Genomic DNA, 26,784 nt, shown 5'->3' on the forward strand with positions numbered 1-26,784 from the left:
AAGACTTGGCAGGAAGCAACACAGATGGCATCCAATAGGAAGGAATGGAGAAAGTTCGTTAAGAGCTAGGACAATTCAGAAGATTGTAAAATATTGTAATTTATTGAATTGTAATTTAATGAATTGTATTATAAATGGCCCTACACCGAAAGGTACTAATGGGTCTACTGATTAAGTAAAGTAAAGTAAAGTATGTAAACCAAAATGGCGTTGATTTACTATCCAATTACATTTATATGGGATTACACACTTTTTCTGAGTGTCAAATTGACACCGTCTGTGTGTCATATTCATAAACGGTGTCAATATAACACACAGTTGGTGTCCAAATTACACACAGACGGTGTCAATATGACACACACAAAAGGTGTTAACATCCTGTGATATCATGCTGTGTTGATTTAACACGAACATTTTTACAGTGGGGCTGTCAAAGGTCTTAAAATGAGCAGTTACTCGAAAAGTGTTGCAAACTTAAAAACCAGCTGATTGTTGTTGTTTTTATAGGGGTTTTTACTAGGAGGGGAGGGGCGACTCAAAGGATCCTTGCCCGGGTGAAAATTTCGTCTTGAGCCGGGCCTGAGTGCAAGTTTATGTGGGGTTGTTTACATTTTACAGCTTCTGGAGAAGAGTATGCATATTAATAGGTCTTCTTTTCGGGGTCCGGACAAATAATCCCCAGACAAATAATCCCGGACAAAAAATCCCCACAAATTATCCCTGGACAAAAAATCCCCGGACAAAAAATCCCTGGACAAATAATCCCCGGACAAGAAATCCCCACAAAATATCCCGGACAAATAGTTGACTAGACTTTGAGTTTTCCTTAGTTTATAATAAAAATCTTAATCTTTACATTATTTGCATTTATAGATCACCTGACTCTACCGTGGAACTATTTTTTCAAAACCTGCTAAATTTGTTAGATGACCTGCCTCATAAAAGCAGAAAAGTTCTATGCGGTGATTTTAACATTAATTATGCTGCTGCTTGTGCTACCCAAGTGTCCCTGGCCAACATATTTGAATCGTATGGTCTCTCAATGTACGTTAATTCTCCTACAAGGATTACAACAACTACATCTACCATAATCGATTATATTGTCTCCGATTTCTCACCCCTTGATGTCTGTTCTACAGTTATTAATGCGGGACTATCTGATCATGAAGCAGTGTATACGAAGTTTAACATCTTCACCAAACCCTCCTCAAAAACCCGACGTTTAGGTAGGATTTTTTCCACCGGGAATTTTCGTAAATTCCAAAATTTATGTTTAACTTCTGAGTGGCACTTTCCTTCTATAGACGTGGACTATAATTTCAGTGTTTTTCTAGATAAGCTTCTCCGCATCTTCAATAAGGCATTTCCTTTAATCCCCATTAAGCCAAAACATCGGAAACCTTGGGTTACGAAAGGTATTCGCATATCAGCCAAGAATATGAGTTCACTACTATCCATCAAGAAATTTACTACCAATGTTTCTGTCACTGAATATATCACGAAGTACAGGACAACATATCAAAAACTTGTCAGATCAGCTAAAAAAGCCTATTATCAAAATCGTCTGGGAAGCTCTAAAAGTGTTGCAAAAGAAACTTGGTCTATAATAAACGATCTTCGAAATAAAACTCACACAGCTCAATCATTTTCCCTTCCAAATTCGGAAAGTCTAAACGAATACTTCGTTAATGTGAGTAAAAATATAACATCAACTATTTTGCCGCAACAAGATCCCATTTCCTATCTCCCTAACTCTAGAAAGGTCTCGAATTATTTATTTTTAAGACCAGTCGATAACTCTGAACTGATCCAAACAATCAATAGTATCAAAAGCAAATTATCTTGTAGTACTGATGGACTATCTATAATAATTTTCTCTAATCTCACAGAAAATGTGTTGGAAATCCTCGTCTCTCTAATTAATGATTCCTTCGAAAAAGGTAAATTTCCAGAGTGCCTAAAGACAGCCATTATTATTCCTCTTCATAAGGGTGGTGAAAAAGCTGATGCCTGCAACTATAGACCTATTGCCTTACTACCGGTACTATCAAAAATTATCGAGAGACTCATTAAAATTCGACTTATGTCCTTTATCGTTGATTACAACATTTTATCACAAAATCAGTTCGGCTTTTTAACAAATAATTGTACCACTGATGCCATGTTTTCTGTACTACATGAGATTTACCAAGCACTAAACAATAATCTTTATACTGCCACTGTTTTCTGCGACTATGCCAAAGCTTTTAATTGTGTAAATCACGACATCTTGATTACAAAACTAAATTTCTATGGAATTCGAGGTATTTCTTTAAATTGGTTCCAATCCTACTTGAATAATAGAAAACAACTAGTTAGAGCAAATGATACTGACTCTAGTCTCAAAAACATTGTATGTGGAGTACCACAAGGGTCAGTATTGGGTCCTCTTCTGTTCCTTGTCTTTATAAATGACATCACTAATTTAAAAATCGGTGAGAAAATTTTTCTTTTTGCTGATGATACCAGTATCACTTGGAGCAACTCAACTATTGCATCTCTTCATGAAACTATAACTTCGGATCTACTGACGATAAAGACCTGGTCTGACTCTAATTTACTCTTTTTTGACGTAAATAAAACAGTAGCATTATCCTTTAAAGGAGCTCTTCAACCTTTGCCTCTTAATAACAGCCAGATCAGTACCGTTGATTCTGTAAAATTTCTTGGTATTTTTTTAGACAGCAACCTCAAATTGTCCCTTCATATCGATCCGTTAAGTAAGAAACTTGCCTCAGCTTGCTATGCAATAAGATCTGTCTCAAGGGAACTCAATTTAGCATCTTCTAAAATAACATATTTTTCGTTGTTCGAGTCTCATCTCCGATATGGTCTTCCTTTTTGGGGTTCTAGTACAGCTGCTCAATTTGATGTTATTTTTAAATTGCAAAAAAGAGCAATAAGATATATGTTTGGGCTCAGAAGATCTACACATTGCAGAGGTTACTTCAGAGATCACGGAATTTTAACACTTCCATCTTTATATATTCTAGAAACGGTTTGTTTAATTCGTAAACACCTTCATGTCTCCAGCAAGGTCCAATCATCTTTACTCCACCAGAAATTCAATCTTTGACATTTATTTACCGATTCCATCCACTGAGTTAGTAGAGAAATCTATATTATATTCCGCAAAGAAACTGTACAACCATCTCCCGTTACAACTTAAATCTGTAACATCTTTCCCAAAGTTCCGTAAAATGACAAAAGCCTATCTATCTAAAAGACCATACTAATCAATAGAAGAATTTCTTAATGAATAACTAAGAAAATTGGGTTTCATACGCAGTAGCATAAACTTGTCAGTTCCTTATGTATTTTATTATATTTGTTGTAAGTATGTTCAATTTGCAATTTATATAAATTTTGCAATAAATTGTTTTTGTCTTGGCTTTTATATCTTATATTATACTGTACATATATTGACGATTTATCTTATTTTAGTAAATTGTACTTGTTTTTATTTGTTATTGATATTATGTTTTCTTTTGACTGTATGTAAGCTTTGTCCATAAAATTGTAAAAATTTTCAGTGACAATAAAGCATATTTCTATTCTATTCTATTCTATTAATCCCCACAAATTTTTTTGGCCAAAATATCCCCACAAAAAATCCCGGACAGAAAATCCCCAAGAAATATTTGCTGCCGAATAGTTGCCGCAGTGCAGGAAGTTTGCTAGGATGGTAGATGGTAGATTATACCCGCCTGGCGATCATCCAGCTACTTATACCACGAATAATAAATACAACGACGATAGCCGCAGTGGCCTCCCACTACCATCTACCCACCCGGTGGTCCGCCAGGCGTCTATCCACCCATATCACATAGATTAATAATATAGTATTACCGGATAGATAGGCAACTCACTGTAAAAATTTCGTTCCTTTCGCCAGTTGCGACCGTAGTGTTAACTAATCACCATTTGGCGGGAAATTTAAATGGACAAGCATTAATTTCATCCGTTCAGCGCCTCTGGCGGGCCCTTTCGTTACTAATTAAAATATCTTCTTATAATCTCACCTATATAAAATACCAGAACTTACTAAGCTTGTTAAAGTATTTTATTTAAATAATATCTAAGTAATACTCATAAATTATTCGGAATTCCCAAGTTACAAAAATATGTTATTTTTGCCGTCAAATTTAGTAAGGAAAAGGGATATAAAAAAAGTTATGACAATGTTTTTCTAAATATAGGTACGTGTATTTATTTGTTGTTTCAGATAAAACAGTTATAAACTAATTACTATTTACCTATCTATGCATTTTTCTAACTTTTCTATGATTTGTACACAACGGTACACAACAATAATAAACCATGTTCAGTTTTTTTTATTAACACAACACAAAAGTTCTTTCGTTTCGTAACTAAAACAAAACTACACTTTATCAACGAAGGATAAGGAACCAACTTAAATTGAAATTACTAAGAACAAATCGTTAAAGGTAATACAATAAAAAATAAAAACTGTAAACTAATGGAAAATTTTTTCCACTAACTGTCATTACTTTTGACAGAATTGACATTGCCGAGTTAAGCCTCGTTTGATTATTTTATTTATGACATTTAGATATGGCGTTAACATAAATGATTGGTTAAAGTCTTCGTGAGCGAGATAGGCTGTCATTTCTCTTTATTAGCTGACGGTAGTGAAAGTGATGGGGGAAATTCCCCAGTTTGTTCATATAAGATTCCGGGGCATGCCCATATCAGTCGTGTTTGATAATCCATCCGGGTAGCCTCGCTATGGATGAAAGCGTAATAAGTGCTGTGTATAAAAGAAGGGCAATTTGGGACCCAGCAGACCCACCATGTGACTAAACATGGCTTAAAATATCTGTTTTATTTATTCTTTGCAGTTGCATTAAAAAAATCCAATATTCAAGTCAGGTGAATTTAAAAAACAATTGTTGCCTTTAAGTCGATTTTTCTTCACTTTCTGAAAAGTTTAGTGAGTGAGTTTTACCTCTAATATGACGATATGCTAAAAAAACAAACCAAATGTAACGTAACAAATGAAACAAACGATTCCTCAGTAGTCAGTTGGATACTGACTTCTGACTTCATTTCACTCTTTCACTGCGTCCAGGATGCAGCGACCCTCCACCATCCACCTTTAAAATCCACCATCCAAGCCACCATCTAGCATCCTGCAGTGCGGCATCGGCTTAAAAGTTTTCCCGAAATTTACCAAATTTCGAATTTCAATTATATAGGTACTGAAAACTTCAAATTTTACATGACAAAGGAGTGTGAGTCTTTTCAAAAATCGTGGAAGATATGAGGCAGTCGTTCTCATGACAGGCGCTTAACGCGCGTTCACAGGCTGATGCGCGTTTTAGGTCATTAAAACCCGCTGGCATGTGAACGGTCTCAAGTAAAATGTATGTAGTTGTAATCGCGCGTTATCAAAACGCGCGTTAAGCGCATGTCATGAGAACGACTGCCCCATATCTTCCACGATTTTTGAAAAGACTCACACTCCTTTGTCATGTAAAATTTGAAGTTTTCAGCATGGAATTGGAATTCGAAATTTGGTAAAATTTCGGGAAAACTTTTAGAGAAGTATTCGACAGCAAATATTTCTTGGGGATTTTCTGTCCGGGATTTTTTGTGGGGATATTTTGTCCAAAAAAATTTGTGGTGATTATTTGTCCGGGATTTTTTGTGAGGATTTTTTGTCCGGTGATTATTTGTCCGGGGATTTTTTGTCCGAGAATTTTTTGTCCAGGGATAATTTGTGGGGATTTTTTGTCAGGGATTATTTGTCCGGGGATCATTTGTCCTAGCTTTAATTGCAATCGGAAGTACTGTTTTAAAAGTAAAAACTAGTAGCCGGAATATTATATTATTCAACGCGCGTTAGAAAGACAAGAGTAAATATATACTTTCGGTTTCATGCCTCTCTGTCCGTCCGTCTGTCTGTCTGTCCGTCTCCTCCGTTATTAGAAGAGATAGAATGAGATATGAGGAGTCGAATGAAATCTAAAACTGAAAGATGATCATAAAGGTGAGAAATTTGACTTAAAACTTTCGGTTCCAGAGTTGTAGTAAAGAGTACTATTTTAAATTTGCCGAAATAGTACCAGCGATATATTATTCGACGCACCTTAGTAAGGGGAGAACAAAATATACTGCGAGGCATAAATTAGGGATATAGAAAATGTATGCTCATTTTCATAGTTGATTTTATCGGGAACGCATTAACGGATTTCGCTATTTTTTTTATTATGTTAGATACTTCTTTAGTATTTACACGGTTGTGCAAAGATTTACTCAAACTTCTTTTTTGTACTTATACCGGGTGGAAGAAAAGAAATGTGTTTCTTATGTTAAGTTTGAAACACCCTGTAGGGAGGACGAGGTACAAACCTGAGTATACATTGAAATCGTATTATAGTCTTACGTTTTGGAAACATTTTGTTTTTTGAATGTACGTGATATCTTTAGAAACAAAGAAAATAAACAGTTTTGTAGTTTAACATGTTTTTTAACCGAAACAAAAATTTGAGACACTCTGTCGGGAGGGAAAGGTAAAAAGGTGGTTATGCAGCGATACTATGTTGTAGTCTCATATTTTGTAAACCTTTTATTTCTTCAATTTCTCTGATATCTTTAATAACAAAGAAACTAGACGGTTTTACTCTTTAATATGTGTTTTAACTGACGACTGCGATACGTTAGGAGGCCATACCTTATCATACCACTAATATAGGAATACACACAATAAGATGAAATTATTTCCTATATAGAGTGCGAAAGGAACAAAGTGTTCAAAAAAAAATATGTGTAATGTATCTCTTGCTATTTAAAGAGCCTCCATGTAGACACAAAATCCGTATTACTTTCAGGGAAATTCCACCCCAAAACATCACAGAGACTCCATTAAACAATCTCGTCTCTCTTATGTTGCGCTGTGCATAATATGAATTATAAAAGAAAATCTTGGATTCATAACATAAATTTAAAAAGAGAAATTTACGAAGAATTTCACCACCTTCATGGCGATTTGCTCAAAGATGAAAAAAAAAATTTTCAGTATTATAGAATGAGCCCAGAAAAATTTACTGAACTGTCGCTCACCAGGTACGTACGTACGTACACAGGCTCACCACTAAAACTATCACTTTCACTCTACTCATAAAACATTATACTATTTCCCTCTATAGACATGAAGGAGGAATATTAGAAACATAAATAAACATGTAACTAACTAAACATTCTATTTTTAAAATCAAGCACATTCTAAAACTGTAATTGTCAAACATTTCTGTTGACAATTTTCACCTATTTCTTCACAAATATTATCACGCCTCATCTGGTTGTGGTAGTTCGGATCTAAAGCATCATACACTTCTTTATAATTATGGTAGGGATGGCGGTTTTTGACAAAATACCGGTTTTCGGTTATACCGGTTTTTTCTACTTACAGTTTACCCTGGTGGTTATAACCGGTCAAAAAAACCGGTTATTCCAAAAACCAGTGTTTGGTTTTTGTAATCAATAGTTAATAACCATTAGGTTAAAATCTTACATTTACATTGCATTTTAGTATGCGCTACTCCATTCGAATCGATATCAATATTATCAACATATCTGGATTCATTTCTCATAATGTGTCATAAATAATATTGTAGCTATCCAGATTTAAGGGGGGTCTTGTTTATCCTTTATTCTTCTGAGGACCTCCATATTTAGGGCTCGTTAGTCTACATGATCTTAAGTATTTCCCGATATAGCAACATCTCAAATGCGTCCAATGTTCTGCATAAATCTTTGTTCAAAATACACGATAAAATACCGCAAAAAAGGACAGAAAAGACGTAGTGGCATCGCCGCATTCTTACTTTTATACCAAGAGCGAATTTGTGGCTCTTGAAGGAGGCCCTTATCCGAATGAACGTAGGTCTAGCTTTTTCCATGATAGCTCTTGAGATATCCTGGTTGGTCCATTGTTCATTCGTTATGCTGCCGAGGTAGCTGTAGATACTGGGGTTTGGTTGACGTATATTTGACCTGTTATCTTTTTCTTGTAATAAGTAAAGGAAGACAACTGAAGGAAAAATACGACTCCAACTACACAACACTGAAGAAATTAAATAAAGGTATCCACCGATCAATCCGAAAAGACATAAGAGAAAACAATACAAGAGAAATAACTCAAATATAATTCAAGAAAACAAAAGTTTAAAAGTTTTGCGGCGAAATACGAATAACTTTGGCAACAAAAATATGTACAGAATAAGAAACAAAGACAACAACATTGCTACGGATAGAGCCGAAATCCTTAAGGTTGCCGAATCGTTTTATCGCGAAATGTATGAGAGCACCAACGCAAGGCAAGATCAGCCCCTGCCCAAAATCACAAACCAGGGATCAGGATTAATGCCAGAATTAACACCATACGAAGTTAAAAAGACATTTTCAGAAATGAAAAATAATAAATCCCCTGGCGATGACGGAGTAATGATCGAGGCAATCAAACAAGGTGGAAATAAAATTATTCAGGTGTCCATTGTTTTATTGCACAAGAAAGGTGACATAACAGATCTAAAAAACTATAATCCTATCAATCTGCTATCACACATATAAAAACTTTTCACAAAAATTATCAAAAAAAGACTGGAGGCTAAGTTGGACTTCTTACAGCCTAGAGAACAAGCTGGGCGTAGATCTGGATATAGCACTAACGACCACTTACTGGTATTAAAAAACGTGATAGAGAAGTCGGCGGAATACAACAAACCATTGGCACTGATATTCGTGGACTACGAGAAAGCGTTTGATACCATAAACCAGCAGAAAATGTTCAAAGCATTGACAGAATGCCGAATAGACCATCGCTACACTAACTTGTTAAAATATATCTACCACAATGCAACGGCTAGCGTAAGACTCTCTGATCAACAAACTAATAAATTCTGTATGCAGCGAGGAGTACAAGGAGACACCATCTCACCAAAGCTTTTCACAACCCTTTTAGAACACACTTTTAAGAAGGCAGATCTGAACGAATATGGTATCAATATAAATGAAGAGAAGCTCAGTCATTTGAGATTCGCAGATGACATCGTCCTTATAGCCGATCGTATGGATGATGCAATAATAATGTTGAACAAGTTATATTACGCTTCCTTAGAGGTCGGACTAAAGATTAACATCAACAAGATGCAAATAATGACTAATCTGGTGCTAAATCGTAATATTATTGTTGGTGGAATGGATATTGAGCAGACTGCATCTTATAAGTACTTGGGACATGAAATTCGGTTGGGAAGAGATAACCAGACGTGCGAGCTCCCACGTCGCATAGGATTAGTCTGGGCAGCGTTTGGTAAACTAAGCTATGTATTTAAATCGGACTTACCCATATGCCTGAAAAGGAAAATCTTTGACCAGTGTGTATTGCCTGTACTCACTTATGGGGAGGAAACATTAACACTCACAAAAAAGGTAGTGAACAAGATTCGCATAACTCAGAGGGCTATGGAGCGCCATATGTTGGGTGTCTCCCTAAGGGACCGAATCCCAAACGAAGAAATACGTCGTAGCAACAAAAACAACCGACGCTGTCGAAAGAATCGCTTCGCTCAAGTGGAATTGGACAGGACACGTCGCCAGATTGTCAGACAATCGATGGACAAAATGTATTGTCGAGTGGAGGCCACGAGAAGAAGCACTACGGAGCAGAGGACGACCACCAACCAGATGGGCTGACGATCTGAAGCGTATTGTCGGCAACTGGATGAAAGACGCACAAAATAGAGAAAGATGGAAAGATCTGAGGGAGACCTATGTCCAGCAGTGGACGAGTACGGGTTGATGATGATGATGATGATGATCTTTTTCTTGCTAATTATACTGAGACTTGTGCACTATATTTACCGTAATCCACAATTTTGTCACACTGATTAAAAGACAATATATTCTACTTAAATCCATATTTATCGTCCAGCTAAACATGTGTTTAAAGAATAATATAATGTACTAGCTTTCTAGCTAATAGATACTTTTATATCAGCTTATAGACGTTTCCCTGCAAATATAGGAGGACGTATAAACCCCATAATATATAAAAAATACTTCCCCATTTTTTTTAAATTCATTATTTTTTTCAGAAATAACTTGTCCAGTTTTTCACCGGTTATTACTTTAGTAAGAAAAAACCGGTTTTAACCGTGACAAAAAACAAACGAAAAAACCGATTATTGCGGAGTAAAAAACCGGTAGGTTTTTTCCATCCCTAAATTTTGGACAATCAAAATAAATTTTTCGTAAATTCAGAACAGTTTCCGCATGCCTTCCGTAGATCTCCGCTCACTAGTGCAATACGAAGCGCGCCCGCGCCCAAAAGAATTTCTTCGCCTAGAATTATACGGTTGCGATCCGTCTTGCCTCTCTTTGTTGCGCCGCGCGTTGCTTCGCACAGATACGCGCGGTTATAATTAATATTTAACTACATGAAGAAAATTCATAAAAACCTTTTTCTCCGCGCTTCGCTTCGCGATGCAGCGCATAAGTGAGCAACAAGCTTTATACTTCTTCTGTTTCGTCAAGGGACTTTTTCTATGCAGGATCAATGTTACGGAACTGTCGTAACAATATACTTCCGTTTATATCACTTTCTGTTAAAATGTTGTAACCGGAAGTGCCACATTATGGTCGCAGAAAAATGCACGTGATATTGAAAAGTCGAGCTCGAATATTTAGTCCTAGTTATGTTGTCATTTCCGGTTAAAAAGCGTCATCCTAACGACTTTTCTTAGTTCTAATCTCTATCAGTTCATAAACGTTTTAGTTCGTTTAGTATAATTTTTTGTGGAGCGAGAAATATAATATAGTTCTTCCATTGTATCTTTGTACATGCATGAAATTATTCACAAATTACTTTTTATACTAGGTCTCTCTTTTTTACTAACAGAAACTAATATCGCAAAATTAAGCCGCTTGTCCATAGAAACCACAATACGCTAAACAAGGAAAAACAATACGGCATGTCTTTGATACCTTGTTTACCATAAATTTTGAGATTTATCATTTTCAGTCATTGTGATTTTTATTTTCAAACATTATTGTTAGAACGACTAACTGTTGCTCTCTTAATTTGATTACTTCCGGTAAGTATTTATTTTTTACGCTAATGAGACAACTAATATTTTCTAATATACAAATTGTCATTACATTGACAGTACGTAATAATGATAATATTACATATCGACGTACGTTTCATTTAATGTTTTGATTTAACTTGTTTGCAAATGAATCATGATGTTTATGCAAAGATATAATGGAACAGCTATATGCAAATGTATAGATACTTATATTATGATGATTTCAACAGGTTAGCGTATACTCGTATCCCGTCATTTACAGAATTTATAGTCACTTATCGTATGATAAAGGATTCCATTATTCTCTCAGAAAATCTCTCAGGAAACATTAAGGAATTTTTATAAGGAACAATAATTTATTTTCAGTCTTTGCAGCTATCATTCTTTATGATATATGATTAATGATTTTCGCATTCGTTATGAACTTTTAGTGCATTTGTACAAAATTAAAAGGTTAATAATATGTTACTGTATGTGAATGTTGGCCAATACTGTATTAAAAATATAAGCATTTAAATTTAATATACTATTTTAAGGTAATAGTAGACAAAAATCCCATTTAATTAATTAAAGGATGTCCCAAAATTTATGCAAGATTTGAATTAAATAGAAAACACCGTTTTCTTCTTTAGAATGTAATTTTTTATTGAATCATAAAGTACATAGGATATAGGCTTATGTATGGAATGGCACATCAAGGAAATGGCCTTCGCGGCTTTGCTAGCAGATGCGCATAGCAAATGTGGCTGAATTTCGATGATGCAGCGTTAAATTTCCTCTTTCAATGCGCGGGTTTGACGTCAAATAACTCCATAAAAATAAATCCAATGGTATTAAATTACATGATCTAGGGCAGGGGGCAATTTTGATTACCGAAACAAGAGAATATACAACCAGGAAATGTCTCGTGCAATAATTGACTGGTTTCACGGGCTGTATGGCAAGTGAGTGGTACTGTCTTTTTGAAAACAGAGGTCGTCCACGTCCATATCATCCAATTTAGACAGAACTCTGTTATCATATTGCGATGTCGAGCACCAGTAAAAGTCACTGCTTGACCAGTCTCATTCTGACAGAAGTATTGTCCAATAATGCCTTCATCCCAAAATCCGCACCAAACTGTGATACCTTGTGGATGTATTTTTTTCGACAGTCACATGTGGGTTCCCAGAACCACAAATACGGCAAGTTTGACGATTAACAAAGCCGTTAAAGTGAATAATATGTACTTTATTGCTTGAGATAATTTTGTTCAAAAGATCAGCAGCCACTTATCGGTTTTCAATAACCCATTCAACAACTATGTATTTCGTTGCGCATAGTCATTAGGATTCAGTTCTTGTGTCAATAATCATTCAATAATTGAACTTTGTAAACAAGCGTATATTTTCATTGCGTAGGTAAACATACCCTGTAGAGAGCTTCTTGAAATTTTCAATTCTTGTTTACTACGCTGAATTGAGGTTACTCGACTTTCACCAATACTCTCATGCATTGCTTCGATATTGACATTTGAGCTACTTCTTTTTGGACGACCAGTGTATTTAGTATCACCAATTGATCTAGTCGCTAGCCTAAGAATAGCACAAAGAAATATGGAGCGTTCAATGATAGAAATAACGATAAAAGAAAAGATCAGACAGAGATGGGCTGGACACGTAACAAGGATGAAGGATAGAAGTTGAACATGTAAGTTAACCGAATGGAGACCAAGAACAGATAAACAAAATAGAGAAAGGCCACCTACACGATGGCAAAACGATCTGCAAAAGTTGATGACAAATTGGATCCATACTACACAAGACCGTCGACTCTAGATACAAACAGGGAGAGGCATTTGTTCTGCAGTGGGTTTTAAAGGGGCTGATGATCATGATGATAATGGTTATTATTGTGTTTACTAACCATTAGTCAGGTATTATACCAGATTTGGAAATGCTATTTATAGGTTTCGCAATCATTTTTAAACCATGATTTTTAGGTATGATTATTTATGTTTGCAGCTAATCTAAGCTTTACCGTTTATATCCTCCATTAATTCCAGCATCCAGCATAATCCTTTCATCGTGTCATTCGTAACTTATTTTCTTGTAATTTCTGGTTGTGTCTCAGCATTATATATGCTCGCCTCCGTTAGGTAAATTCCAATTTGTTTTTTTGCACAAACTTACTCAAAAAGAGATCCTTATAACAAATCCACAGACAGTACCGCGGTCGGAAAATTGTTTAAACAATTTTTTTTAATTCAAAAAATCAATTTTTTAGCTTTAGGCAACTTTTTTTTAGATTCTTTGGGTCATTGTGAGAAAAAAAATGGTCTCTTATAATTTGTCTGTAAAATTGATTTTTGTCGAGTTATACACGATTTAAAATTTTAGAAAACGCGAAAATGGCCATTTTCAAGGCTTAATAACTCGACTAAAAAGTATTATTATTATCCATACGGCTCACACTCCCTCTAAGGGGAAAATTGACTCATCCCAGATACCTACGGTACCAAAAGGATTGAGCTCTGGTGGGACTCTTTCCGTGTTATCGAGCCCTAGGTGACTTGGAATGCAGGTGTGTCTACCAAAAATTTTCGTACACTTCTGGCCGTCGCGAGTAGTACAGCTTTCTGCATGGTCTTATAAAGATGTTCATTTAGACCCAGCTTTTTTATGCTTTCGAGGAGGGTCTTCGGAATGACTCCACTAGTAGACATAATAATCGGTATCGTCTGGGTACTTTGCATTCTCCATTGCCTTCGTATTTGAATTTCCAGATCTCTGTACTTGGCGATCTTTTCAGTAAATTTACTATGTATATTATTGTTGTTGGGTATCGCCACATCAATTAGTGTTGTTTGTCTTGTTAATTTATTAACTAGTACGAGATCTGGTCTATTATGTGCCACTGTTTGGTCTGTGAGTACAGTGCGGTCCCAGTATAGCTTGTAGTTGCCATCCTCAAGCATACTCTCAGGAACGTATTGATAATATGGGAGATGGTCCGTTTGGAGAAGTCCCAGTTTAATAGCTATCTCTTGATGAAGGATCTTTCCAACTGAGTCATGCCGTTCCTTGTATTCAGTTGTAGCAAATGCCTGGCAGCCCCCGGTAATATGTTGGATGGTTTCTTGGGCTTGACATCCATATCGGCATCTGTCGTTTGAACCTGAGGGTCTTTGACGATATATTTCAGGTAATTTCTGGTTGGTATAACCTGATCCTGAATGGCCAGTATTAATCCCTCCGTTTCAGGGAACATCCTTCCTGATGTCAACCAATAGTTCGACGCTGTATTGTCGACATAGTCTTGGCTGACCTCATTGGGATGTCGCCCGTGTAGAGGTTTACCCATCCAGGTGCGCATTTTTTCGTCTTTAGTGACGTGGATTATGCGCATTTCTGGTTCCCTCAGTTTGATCGGTGTTGTGTCATCTGCTGCGCAGATAGCGCGATGTAGAGTAGATAACTCAGCCTGCATCTGAAAATAAGTTCTTCAGGTTAGCAATTTGTTTGTCTAATTGCTCACCTATATCTATAAGTCCTCTTCTTCCTAAATTCCGGGGTAATGTCGTTCGTTCTACTGTACTTTTAGGGTGGTGTTTTTGTGCCTTTGTGAGGTGTGTTCGTACTTTTCGCTGAAGATTTTCTATATCCGTTTTTGTCCACTTAACAATACCAAATGAATAGCTAAGCGCGGAACAAGCGTAGGTGTTTAGTGCCTTAAACAAATTTTTACTGTTAAGCTGTGAACGAAGCAGCTGTTTTACCCTTCTTATAAACTCAGTAGTTATCTCAGTTTTCATTTGCTTATGGTCAATTTTCCGCGCCTGCTTTACTTCAAGATATTTGTACATATCGTTATCGCTCATGTCCTCGATGTTCTGGCTATTTTGCATATCGAATCCACCGGGCTGTACCTTTCCTCTGACTATATTCAAAACACGGCATTTGTCCAGACCGAACTGCATACTAATATCATTAGAGAATAGGGAGTTTTTGTGCACACAAATACGTAAACGTAACGCATCTTTTTGATATGTACGCTTGCGCATTAATGGTTGAACTCCCGTATCTCGATACGTATTACCTAAAGTAACGCTCTGATACGTACGTGAGAACGCATCCCTATAGAGACGAAAGTCACCGAATGCACACGAGGATCTTCCCCGATTACCTACCAAATGAACATTTCATCAGCGTACGACCCGTTTATAAACATTTTAAGGTTATATTGGTTATTGGTTTATAGTCTATATTAGTCTATTTGAGTAAAATTATTATGTGTTTGTAATTGGAAATTAGAACTTCATAATAGATTTAAAATTTTATTGTTTTTAAGTTGTCTATTAATAAAGCAAAACAAACAAATCTTGTATTAATTTAAGAAATACAGTGATCACCACAATTAATAACTAGATAAACAAATGACCTAGTTTCAATAAAATTTTCAAATAAATATTACCAAACTATTTACATTATACTGGAATCCTGATGTAGGTACAATTATTTACAACTAAAAAGTAGGTATAAACAAAAATAAAAAAAATTTAACCTAAGGAAAAATATTAGTTTTATATTTAAATAGAAGCAATTAAAACCATACAATTTCATCATTCATTTATCTTTTTTACATTTGTATATTAATTGTATATTGTGTGAACATTGCTTTATTTTTTGAATGTCAACGGAATTAAAAAATGACTTTACGATTTGCTTTACGTTACGTTAAGGCAGTTACAAAAACTACCTATTTTAACATTCATCCTCTACGACACGTTAGTTGCTTTACGTATACGGAGATGCGTTACGTTACGTAGCAACAAAAACTCCCTATTGTTTCTACAGTTTTTAACATCTCTTCTAGGTGTTCTCGAGTGGAAGCCATTAATTTCAAAATTTATTATTATTATTATTATTATGAAAGTCAGAAAGTAAAATAATGACAAATATTTCTTCAGGATCTTGTAGAGGGGCTTTAATCTTTGATTTGGTCACTTTCTGACTTTCATAATAATAAGTTTTAACTGAGTTATTAATCCTTGAAAATGGCCATTTTCGCGTTTTTCAAATTTTAAATCGCGTGTTACTCGACAGCAATCAATTTTAGAGAAAAATCACAAGAGACCTTTTTTGCTCAGAATGACCCAAAGAATCTAATAAAGGTTGTATGAAGTGAAAAAGTTGTTTTTTAGTTTGTTTAAAAAAATTGTTTAAACAATTTTCCGACCGCGGTACCGCCTGGTACGCTGTGGATTTGTAATATGGACCTCTTTTTGAGTAAGTTTGTGCAAAAAACGAATCGGAATAATTTACTTAACGGAGGCGAACATACAGCCCGGACTAATAATGATCGCATTTGTCGTTAAACAATTGTGCTATATAATCTTTCCAAACCATTAATTTTTTATTTCCAATATAATGTTTTTTTTGTACATCAATTTATGTGTCTATTGTCTTGTCTTTTCCTAACTCTTCATTGTTTACACATACTGTGAAATACGTATGATATAGATTTCTTCTAAATATTCCATGCTATACCGAAACAGTAAATAGATCGATTTTTATTACATTAGTTAAATTGCCTTTTTTCCACTCAAAACATCAAACTAACTGAAAGGAAATAGGAGCTGTTTCTGCGTAATAACCGCTTTATAATGTTATTTGTCATTCAAATCGATATTGCATTCAACCTGACAAATTATCGACGCTATCGAATCGAGGAACATTCATTTCCTAGATTTTTTACCTCACTTTTCATTGCTAGGACATTATATTCTTTACAGTGGTGAAATACACTCAACCGCAAAATTTTACACCACCAAAAATTATGATCATTTTAAAAGTTTATTTTCTCGTGAACCGATTAAGGGATTCTGCTATTTTTTTTATTTTAGATTTTTTATTTGGTAATTTCACTATGAGCAAAGGTTTACTCAAACTTCTTTTTGAGCCTGTACCGGGTGTAAGAAAAGAAATATTTTTCTTATGTTACGTTTGAGACACTCTATAGGGAAGAAAAGGTACTAAGTCAGGTATACATCGAAACCATGTAGTAGTCTCATGTTTTGTGAATATTTAATTTTCAAAGAAAACTTTTCGTTTATAAATTCGCAAATTCTGTGTGCTATTGCGTTGCCGCTCCTGCCATACATAGAGCAGATGCATATCGATGGTTTCGTATGTAGTTTTGTCTTCTGAATCCAAATCTGAAAACGGCATTTCGATATCTCTAACCGTCTTCGAGATAATCGACCTCAAAATCCAAAATGTGACGTCACAATCATTTTATTTTCTGCCGACACACTAACCGTCAGCTGAAATCGTTGCTAGTAATTAGGCTAGTTTTTTAATCTGAATTTGTCAAGCAAAGCATAGGTTATTCACATTTGAGTTTGACACTTCGTGAATGTCAAACTAAATTTTAAATGAAGTACATATTAATAAATTATTAACGACATTTGATAGTGAATTTAATTATTATATAAAATAAAAAGATGTTCAAAAATACAATTTGAGTATATTTTGAAAGCAATAATTTAAGATTTATTAAATACTTTTTTCTACGACCGTTTAATAATATACTCATTATTCGCTATTTTTGAATAGTTATTAACACCCATTACTTTACCCGTGAGTAATAATTAATTACTCACGGGCAAGTGGTGCGTGGCACTTTTAATATACCTATTAGCAAATAAAATTACTTAAACTTGTTTATTTAATAAAATAATCATTGTAATTTATATGAACAATTAAATTTGAAAAATGTTTAAAGGATTTTTAACTTTAACAATGGGTTAGTATATTTTTTACGTTTAAATGTGATTAAATTGACGTTATTAAAAGGTATTAAAACAATCGGTATTAATTTCGTAAAAGGACTTACGGATATGAAATTCATATCAATGAATTCTGTTTTACTTACTGTTCATTGTAGGGGAGACCGGGGCAAAACGAGGCTAGGGGCAGAACGGGAAATGCATCGGTGTGCATAACTTACAGTCGTCATAATATCGGCAATAGCGCCATTCAACGAACGTGGGTTGACTCACTTCAGTCATTAGAAAGAAACTTTTAATCACGTAGTTTGCTTCTTTACAGACATAAAATCCGTTTTCTTTTGTTTTGTTAAAAATTTTGGTGATATTTATAGAAGTGCTATAAGATGAATAATCAAGTTTTATCACGTTTTTCATTCAAATGTGATAGATTTGTTACGGATTTTTATTATTGCGTGCTGCGAAACTTTTTATAGCTTTTACGTTAGAAATTTCTAATTTTATTTGAAATTATGTCTGTTGGGGCAAAGCGGTCGGGGTAAAATGGGATATTATCCCATCTTGTCCCGCTTTCCTAAATTGCCACTATTTTACAGCATTAAAACTTGGTAAGAAGAATCTGACTAAAACTGAAACTAATAAAAAAAATCGAAGAAAACTAAAGAAGAAAACGAGATGGACCCTGACTCATCAGAGGATGATGAAGATTGTGGTTGCATCTACTGTGGATACTTATATTTGCAGTCAACTGAAGGATGGGTAGTGTGTAGTGTCTGCCATGGATGGGCTCATAATTTCTGCGCATATGTTGAAGATGAAGACGAAGGTGCTCATATTTGTGAACTCTGCCAGCTTGACTAAAATACATTCCCATTTTGCCCCGTAGCATTTCCCATTTTGCCCCGTAACCGGGGCAAAACGGGAATTTCGCACTGATAAGTTCAGTTCTTTATAACCAAATAACTAAGCAATTTGGATTATAAATAAAGTCATTTCTATGAAGCTTAATAGCAAATGATCCTGTCTGACTTTATTATTTTTTAATACACAGTTTAGTTTTCTTTCTATGATTTTTTCTTTCTTAAGTATCCCGTTTTGCCCCGGTCTCCCCTACAATAGATTTTAATTGAGAGCACACGTTCCTTTTCATGTAATTGCCTTAAAATATGTCTTATTTTTAAAAGCCAAAGAGTGTAATTCTAACAGTGTTGCCATAGTTATATAAAATATATTTTCTTATGAAAAATAAAATATTTCGTTTTAAATAATGTTAGTAGTTGATAATTATATTTTTCTACTAATCAAAATAAAAAAAGGTCGTAGAAAAAGTATAGTATTCTACTTGCATATAATGGCTATTACTCACTCTGATGAATTACGACAGTCGCCAACGGCTCGTGTCGCAAACTTCATCATCGTGAGTAATAGCTATCATTACATGCTCGTTGAATAATATACTATAAAATGGTTTATACGAGTATACGACCTCCTCTTGGGAGTACCTAATGATAAATGGACTGTTCCATTTGAAACTCAGACACAACTGGCTAGTGATTTTAGTAAGTAATTTTTTAGTTTTCTGTCAATTTTGCCAAAATTGGCAAAATTACTAATTATTTCATGGGCGTAACCAGGGGGGGTTTGGGGGTTATAACCCCCCTTGGGATGTACTTTGAAGCTCTATACGCTTAACACCATAGCCCTCAGAGACCTTCCAGTAGTTGTAACCCCCCCCCAGGATCATCCTGGTTACGCCTATGAATTATTTAGTAATTATTAACTATTTAGTAATTATTTTTTTTGTCAAATTGGCAAAATTACTGACTAAAATCACTAGCCAGTTGTGTCTGAGTTTAGGGAACCGACTATATGAAATGTTGTTTAGAATAAAAAATTATGGTCTGATATGTGCATCCTTCTAATGGAAAAATATATTTGAAAATTTTCAATTTATGGATACCAAATACATTTTCATTTATAGCTCTTTTATTTTTAATTTGACGAAGAAAAGCTAAAGTACCTTTATAGTTCAAAATATTTAAATTAGAATGATATAATTGCGCAATAAAACATAATTTTTAATTCTAAACAACTTTTTATAATAGCAATTTTCCATATTATGAATTAAAATACGCAAATAAGCAAAGTTTTCGTAATGATAATGCTCGCATTTCAGCTTGTTTTAATTTAATTTAATTTTTCCTGATTTCTTTAAAAACAAATAAAATAGACGGTTTTAGTCTTTAACATGTTTTAACTGAAACAATATTAAATTAACAATAAAAAATAACAATATTTACAATTTTTTAAAAACAGAAAGATACATAACGTAAACTAATATTGCATATTCTGCCTCTAATTCTAATAACAGCTTCACATTCCTAGGCATGCTAGATATTAAGCAAGTTATTTGATTTTGGTCAATGGAGTTTCAGATAACAGTAACCATATTTTGAATAACTTGCAGGGAAACAGGAAGGGGCTGACAAAGTCTTAATTTTCTACCGACTATATCCCATATGTGATCGATATGATTCATGTCGGGACTGTGAGGGGGCCAATTCAATATCTCAGTATTTACCTAACTTGATTAAGTAACGGCACGCGATACGTGAGGAAGCCTTGCCTTATCATACATTAAGATAAAATTATTTCCTATATAATGTGCGGAAGGAACAAAGTGTTCAAAGATAGAAAATTTTCTAGAAAACTCTCTACACTACAGTCTCTCTGTTCAAAGAGCCTCCACGTGAAGACACCAAATCCGTTCTTGTTGTTAAGGAAATTCTACCTCAAAACATCACAGAGACTCCATTAAACAATCTCGTCTCTCTTATGTTGCGCTGTGCATGTGCATACCGGTCACCTCGTTAACAAATAACTCTTATAAATGTCGATGGGAACTGTGTGTCTGTGTTTTCTGTTCTTAAAGTTTTGTTAACAGTTACTCTTTATTTTTAATTTAGTTAATTGTGAAACTACATGTATCAGTTAAAATACATGTTTAAGAATAAAACAGTTTACTTTCTTTGTTTTTAAAGATATCAGGGAGAAACAAAATGTTCACAAAACATAACACCATTATTTTTATGTTTGAAATTTGAGTTAACCTTTGTCTAAATAGCAAAGAAAAATCTAAAATAATTAAAATAAGAATTTTAAGTCTCTGGTCCATTTATTACACATAACCATTACTTTGTTAGTACGGGGTGTCACAGACATCTTACATTTCCATTTATATAGTTGAATCCACTGTATATAATTTTTAAGACAATATTGATGCACAATATTGTTTTAATTCTATTAAATTAAACTTAATTTAATTAAACATTGTTTGCTAATTCTTCCATTTTTTCTTTGCAGGAGATGGGGCAGATGATCAGCACTTCGTTTCAGAGAAGGTATCAGGTTATGAGACCAACCTGTACCTTTACTCTGAAGAAATGGAGGACCGACCTAGAATATCAACCCTCATTAGCTCCCTCGCCAATTATTCTAACACGATTCCTCCCGCATCGAATGACCCCGATGCGAGACCTGCAGCAGGCGGAGCCCGGATGGGAACCCTAATAGGAGTATATCTTCCCTGTATCCAGAATATTTTTGGTGTTATCTTGTTTATTCGTTTGACATGGGTCGTTGGTACAGCGGGTGCCTTACAAGGATTCCTTATAGTATTTTGCTGTTGTTGCGTTACCATGTTAACTGCTATTTCTATGTCAGCTATTGCTACCAATGGTGTTGTTCCTGGAGGTGGTAGTTACTTTATGATATCCAGATCCATAGGACCAGAATTTGGAGGAGCAGTTGGTATGCTATTCTACACTGGTACCACACTTGCAGGTGCTATGTACATAGTGGGAGCAGTTGAAATTTTACTGGTAAGTATTTTTTTATAATAACATTAACATATATTTAATGCAAAAAAACTTATAAGTGACGTAGAATAAGAATTTGTCATTTTAAGCATTCTTGACAATGTTTTTACCCTAAATTCTATCATACAGACATATTTTAGTCTCACAGGACGCAATTTTTACGACCTATATTGGTTTCAAAAAGTATTTGATATCAAAAATCACATTTTTTGCAAAAAAATATACTCTTTATGTATTAGTACAAAAATAATGTGTATGCTGCTCCTGCAATAAGTTAACCAATAGCACTTCTAAAACCAAAATAATGACTCTCATTAAAGATGGTGTTCATAGCAATTACACTTTGTTAGAAACTTTCAAACAATTTACATAATAAGATTTAAAAAGTTTTAAAGCAGTTATGACAATATGTTATTGTTTTCTAGATCTAGATGTCTTTTCTGACAAAATATGGTTTTAATACATATTTTGACAGAAAATACATCTATAAAACAACATGGATCTCCGCGGATGATAACACTATCAACAAAATAGACCACGTTTTAATGAAAATAAACATGTTAATACCATCACGAATGTTAGAACCTAAGAAGAAGGAACCTAAGCACAAAACTAAATGCAACCAATGTACCAGGTACAGATTGGTTTGATAGAGAATGTAAAAGGGACTTAGAAGGCTAAGGCTAGAGTAAAGGCTAAAATACAAATGAATATACTGCATACAATAGAAACGAGGAAGGGATATGAAGCAGCAAGGAAGCAAAACAGACCTGCAGAAAAAAAAGGCGAGAATTCGGGGATATGACGTTACAAGATATGGAATATCATATGGGAAACAAAGAGATTAAGAATTTTTACCAAGAGGTCAAAGTCCATAAAGCTACGTGTCCCGGAATTACATGCTACTGCAGAAATAACTCTTCTTTTTCTTTTTGTGTCGTCTTCTAACAAAGGTTGGCGATCACTTCTTTAAACGCTTCTCTCTCTTTTGCAACGTGAAATATCTGTTCAACACTGAGGTTAGTTCAATCTCTGATATTCCTCAGACAAGATTTTTCCTTTCTTCCCAAGCCCTTTTCCCCTCTACTCTTCCTTGCATGATGACGTGTAGCAGAGAGTATTTATCATTTCGAAGTATGTGGCCCAGATACGATGTTTTTCCTATTTTAATTGTCTTGATAAGTTTTCTGCCATGTGCAATTCGTCTTAACACTTCTTCGTTTGAGACTTTTGCAATCCAAGGAATTTTCAGAATAAGCCTATATAGCCACATTTCGAATGCCTCCAATTTTTTTACGGATTGTGCTTTTAGAGTCCAAGTTTCTACTCCAGATAGTAGTTGCGACCAAACATAACATTCGACGAACCTCAATCTAATGTCCATACTCAATTTCTTATTGGTAAACATTGACTTGTGTTTTACAAATCCTTTTCGAGCTATTTCTATTCTGACCTTTATCTCCTCATCTTGATCTAACTGTGGTTTTATAATTTCTCCGAGGTATTTATACTTGTCGACCCTCTCTGGCGGTTTACCCTCCAATGTCAGATGTATGTTTTCAACAGGGTTTTTTAGGATCACCATGTATTTGGTTTTATTTATATTTATTGTTAGTCCCATCTTTTTGCTTTCTCTGTTAATGAGTTCTAGGAGAATTAGTAAATTGTCTATATTCTCTGCCATGTTTGCGGTATCATATGAAAATCTTATGTTATTAATGATGCTCTTTCCAATCCTTACACCTTCACTTCTTTCCCTTAGTGCCTCCTGAAATATTAGTTACATATTAAATCGTTGTGGCGACAGCACGCATCCCTGTCTTACTCCTCTTTGAATTTCCACTTGGTTTGTCTCACTATCTTCCACCAGTACGACCGCTGAAGTAAATAAGGCACGCTAATAGGTAATTTACCAAGAAAACTAGAGAGGTGGGCCAAATACTAAACCCAGAGGAAAATACCAATGAAATACAATCACAGGCCGGACAGGAGCAAAACAACAATGAGGTCGAAAGAAACGGACCATCAGATCAGGAGATAAAGGAAATAATAAAGCAGCTGAGGAAAAACAAACGTCCAGGAGAAAACGGTATCACAGCAGAAATATTCAAAGAAGGCGGACAGCTATTACTCCAACGACTAAACAACCTTATAAAAATTGTCACAATGCTGAAAAAATCCATCAATATGCCCCATCCACAAAAAGGGAGATGAGAGCCTATTGTAAAATTATAGGGGAATTGCTCTATTATCGATAGAGAGAAACTATACAAAGCGATGGATCTGTTAAAAATATCTACCAAGAGTTAAGTTATTTGAAATGACCTTAAAAAAACGTTAAATAAAGTGATCCTGGAAGGAAGTACATTAGAGTCTTTTAGGGTACGGAAATGATTAAGACAAGGAGATCGACTATCCACAACATTGTTTAGCTTTATCCTACAAGCTATCAAGCTACGACAAATGGTATAATCTCGGTACTAAAAGAGTCAATAAGTTATCGCATTGGCAGACGATATAGCATTGGTTGCAAGATCAAAATCAGAACTAATAAGAATTTTGGTATGGAAACAATATTGAAAAGGTTTTGACTGTGCAAATAGTCGAAAATAACATAAAATACTTTGAAATACAAGAATAAGTGCACTAGAGACTATTGTTTTGAAAAAGTGAATCAATTCGAATATCTCGGAATGCCGATTACAAATGGAGCCAAAGAAGATGCTGAAATAGAAAAAATAATTAATAAGGGACCTAAAGCTGTAGGAACACTCAACAAAATTATCAAATCCAAGTAAATATCCAGGAATACAAAAATCAGGATTTGCAAAACGATTTTGCAAACTTCGGTTAGGTTTGGCAGAGAAATGGCTGTTAAATCCAAAAGATATACAGAAATTGGAAAAATTAGAAAGAAAAATATTACGCAAGATAGGTATATCGAAGAACAAAGTACAATGATGGCGTAAAGAAAAGAAGAACTAATAACGAAGTAATGGAGCTCTGAACGTTAACGTCACACTAGTAAATAAATTTATAATTTTGATTAAAAAATCCTTTATAAAAGATGTATTTATTTAAAAGAACCCTTTCGGACCAAATCACAGAACGTTTTCAGAATAAATATTCCATCTTCTGTGCTGCTACTAGGTATACATGTTTAAGCCACTAAATACATGGGTGAAAACCCTTTAAATGTTATGAATAAAGTCCGGAATATAAGCATGACAGAAAGGTCAAAAGAAGCACTTTTATAAGCAAAAAATGTCGCAAAAATAAGCAAAGTTTTTATGAAATAAGTAAGGTTCAAGAAAAAAACGTGTATGTAAACATGGATATAATGATATAAATATGAATAAAGGATATTAACATTAAATTACATTTATTTTTAATTATCGTATTATTAACAATAAATAAAAAATTACCAAAGCTATAATATAATAAAAAAAATCGAGAAATAATTAACATATTAATATATTTTTTATTCATGGCCATTAGCATAAAAACTATTAACAATAATATGTTTTTACCAGAAAATTTTGAAAAACATATTATTGTTATATAGCTGTATACATATATTGATACGTAGAAAAAGTTCTTTCAAGATCTGCAGATGTGATTGGTGCGTATTTAAATTTAGACAAATTTTTTTTTGTTTATTAGGCAATCTGTTATAACATATAACAATAGGCACATTTTATCTGAGAAATAATTATATGAAGAGATTGTAACCAGCGCCACACATCTATATAGAGATAATATTAAACTACTGTATTACATATATTAACTTAGCTACTGTAACAATATTAATGTCTGTGCGGTAAATCTAATGGTGTCCGTTTTGTTTCCTGACTGTTGTCTAACAAATTAATTGCAAGCACATTCGCGTGGCTTTCAAGACGTACGATGTATTTTGCACTTAACTCCACTATCACTTCACTGACGGTTTTCGTTTCCAGATCATTGTAAATATCCCTGTTAGTAACAAACCACGAAGCATCGATTATTGAACGTAACACCTTGGACTGGAATCTCTCAATTATCGATACATTCGACTTGGATGATGTTCCCAGAGCTGCAGATCATATGCCCAGACTGATTTGAATATTGTGTTGTAGGCTAGCAGTTTATTTCTTGTCGTGAGCTTAGACTTACGCCCTAGAAGCCAATAATGCTTACTAAATTTTATGCCCAGTTGTTTCCGTTTGTTCCATATATGGGTTCTCCAGGTTAATCCCCTGTCCAAGTGCATGCCCAGATATTTTACAGAGGTAACTGAGGGAATTACCTTATTATTTATTGTTCTGTAGGTGATTCACCGTGACATTTTGTAAAAACAATATGGTTTGATTTTTGTTCATTCAATTTAATTCTCCAATTTTGTGCCCATGTATTTATTTGATTTAATACTCTCTGGAGTTTTGCAGCAGCTTCGACGGGATTTTTGTGTACTGCTAGGATTGCAGTATCGTCTGCAAAGGTGGTGGTCGTTGTATCACGATTATACAACAGTCCTTGATGCCAAACTTTATCAAAAGCCTGGCTAACATCGAGGAATGCTGCTGAACAGTAACTTTTTTCTTCAAATGTTTTATTTATAACGTTGACCACTCTGTGAACTTGTTCGACGGTACCATGCTCTTTCCTAAAGCCAAATTGGTGGTCGGGTATCATATTTATGTCTGTAAGTATTTGTAGAAGTCTTTTTTCTATTATTTTTTCCATGATCTTAGACATTACTGGCATTAAACTAATTGGTCGATATGAAGTGGGCTCATTTGGAGGTTTTCCTAATTTTTGTATAAGGATAATTTCCGCAATTTTCCATTGGATTGGGAAGTGTTTTAGCCTTAGTACCGCATTACACAATTGAGTTAGCATTTTAATTGCTTTGGTAGGTAGATTTTTAATTGCCTCACCTGTGATTAAGTCATAGCCAGGTGCTTTCTTTTTTATTAGATTATTGTTGATTTGTTTTGAACTT

At 34.5% G+C, this 26,784-nt stretch overlaps 1 protein-coding gene across 2 annotated transcripts in view; it reads left to right on the plus strand.

Annotated features, from left to right (window-relative positions):
• Positions 1-26,784, plus strand: part of LOC114329727 (solute carrier family 12 member 6) — a 551,775-nt gene that overhangs the window by 284,842 nt on the left and 240,149 nt on the right. For both annotated transcript variants that reach the window (XM_028278912.2, XM_028278916.2), the window contains exon 3: positions 21,286-21,803. In XM_028278912.2, the coding sequence (XP_028134713.1) occupies positions 21,286-21,803 (518 nt within the window). The remainder of the gene's footprint in view (positions 1-21,285; positions 21,804-26,784) is intronic.

Source organism: Diabrotica virgifera, chromosome 10 (assembly GCF_917563875.1).
Source record: "Diabrotica virgifera virgifera chromosome 10, PGI_DIABVI_V3a".
Classification (NCBI taxonomy): domain Eukaryota; kingdom Metazoa; phylum Arthropoda; class Insecta; order Coleoptera; family Chrysomelidae; genus Diabrotica; species Diabrotica virgifera.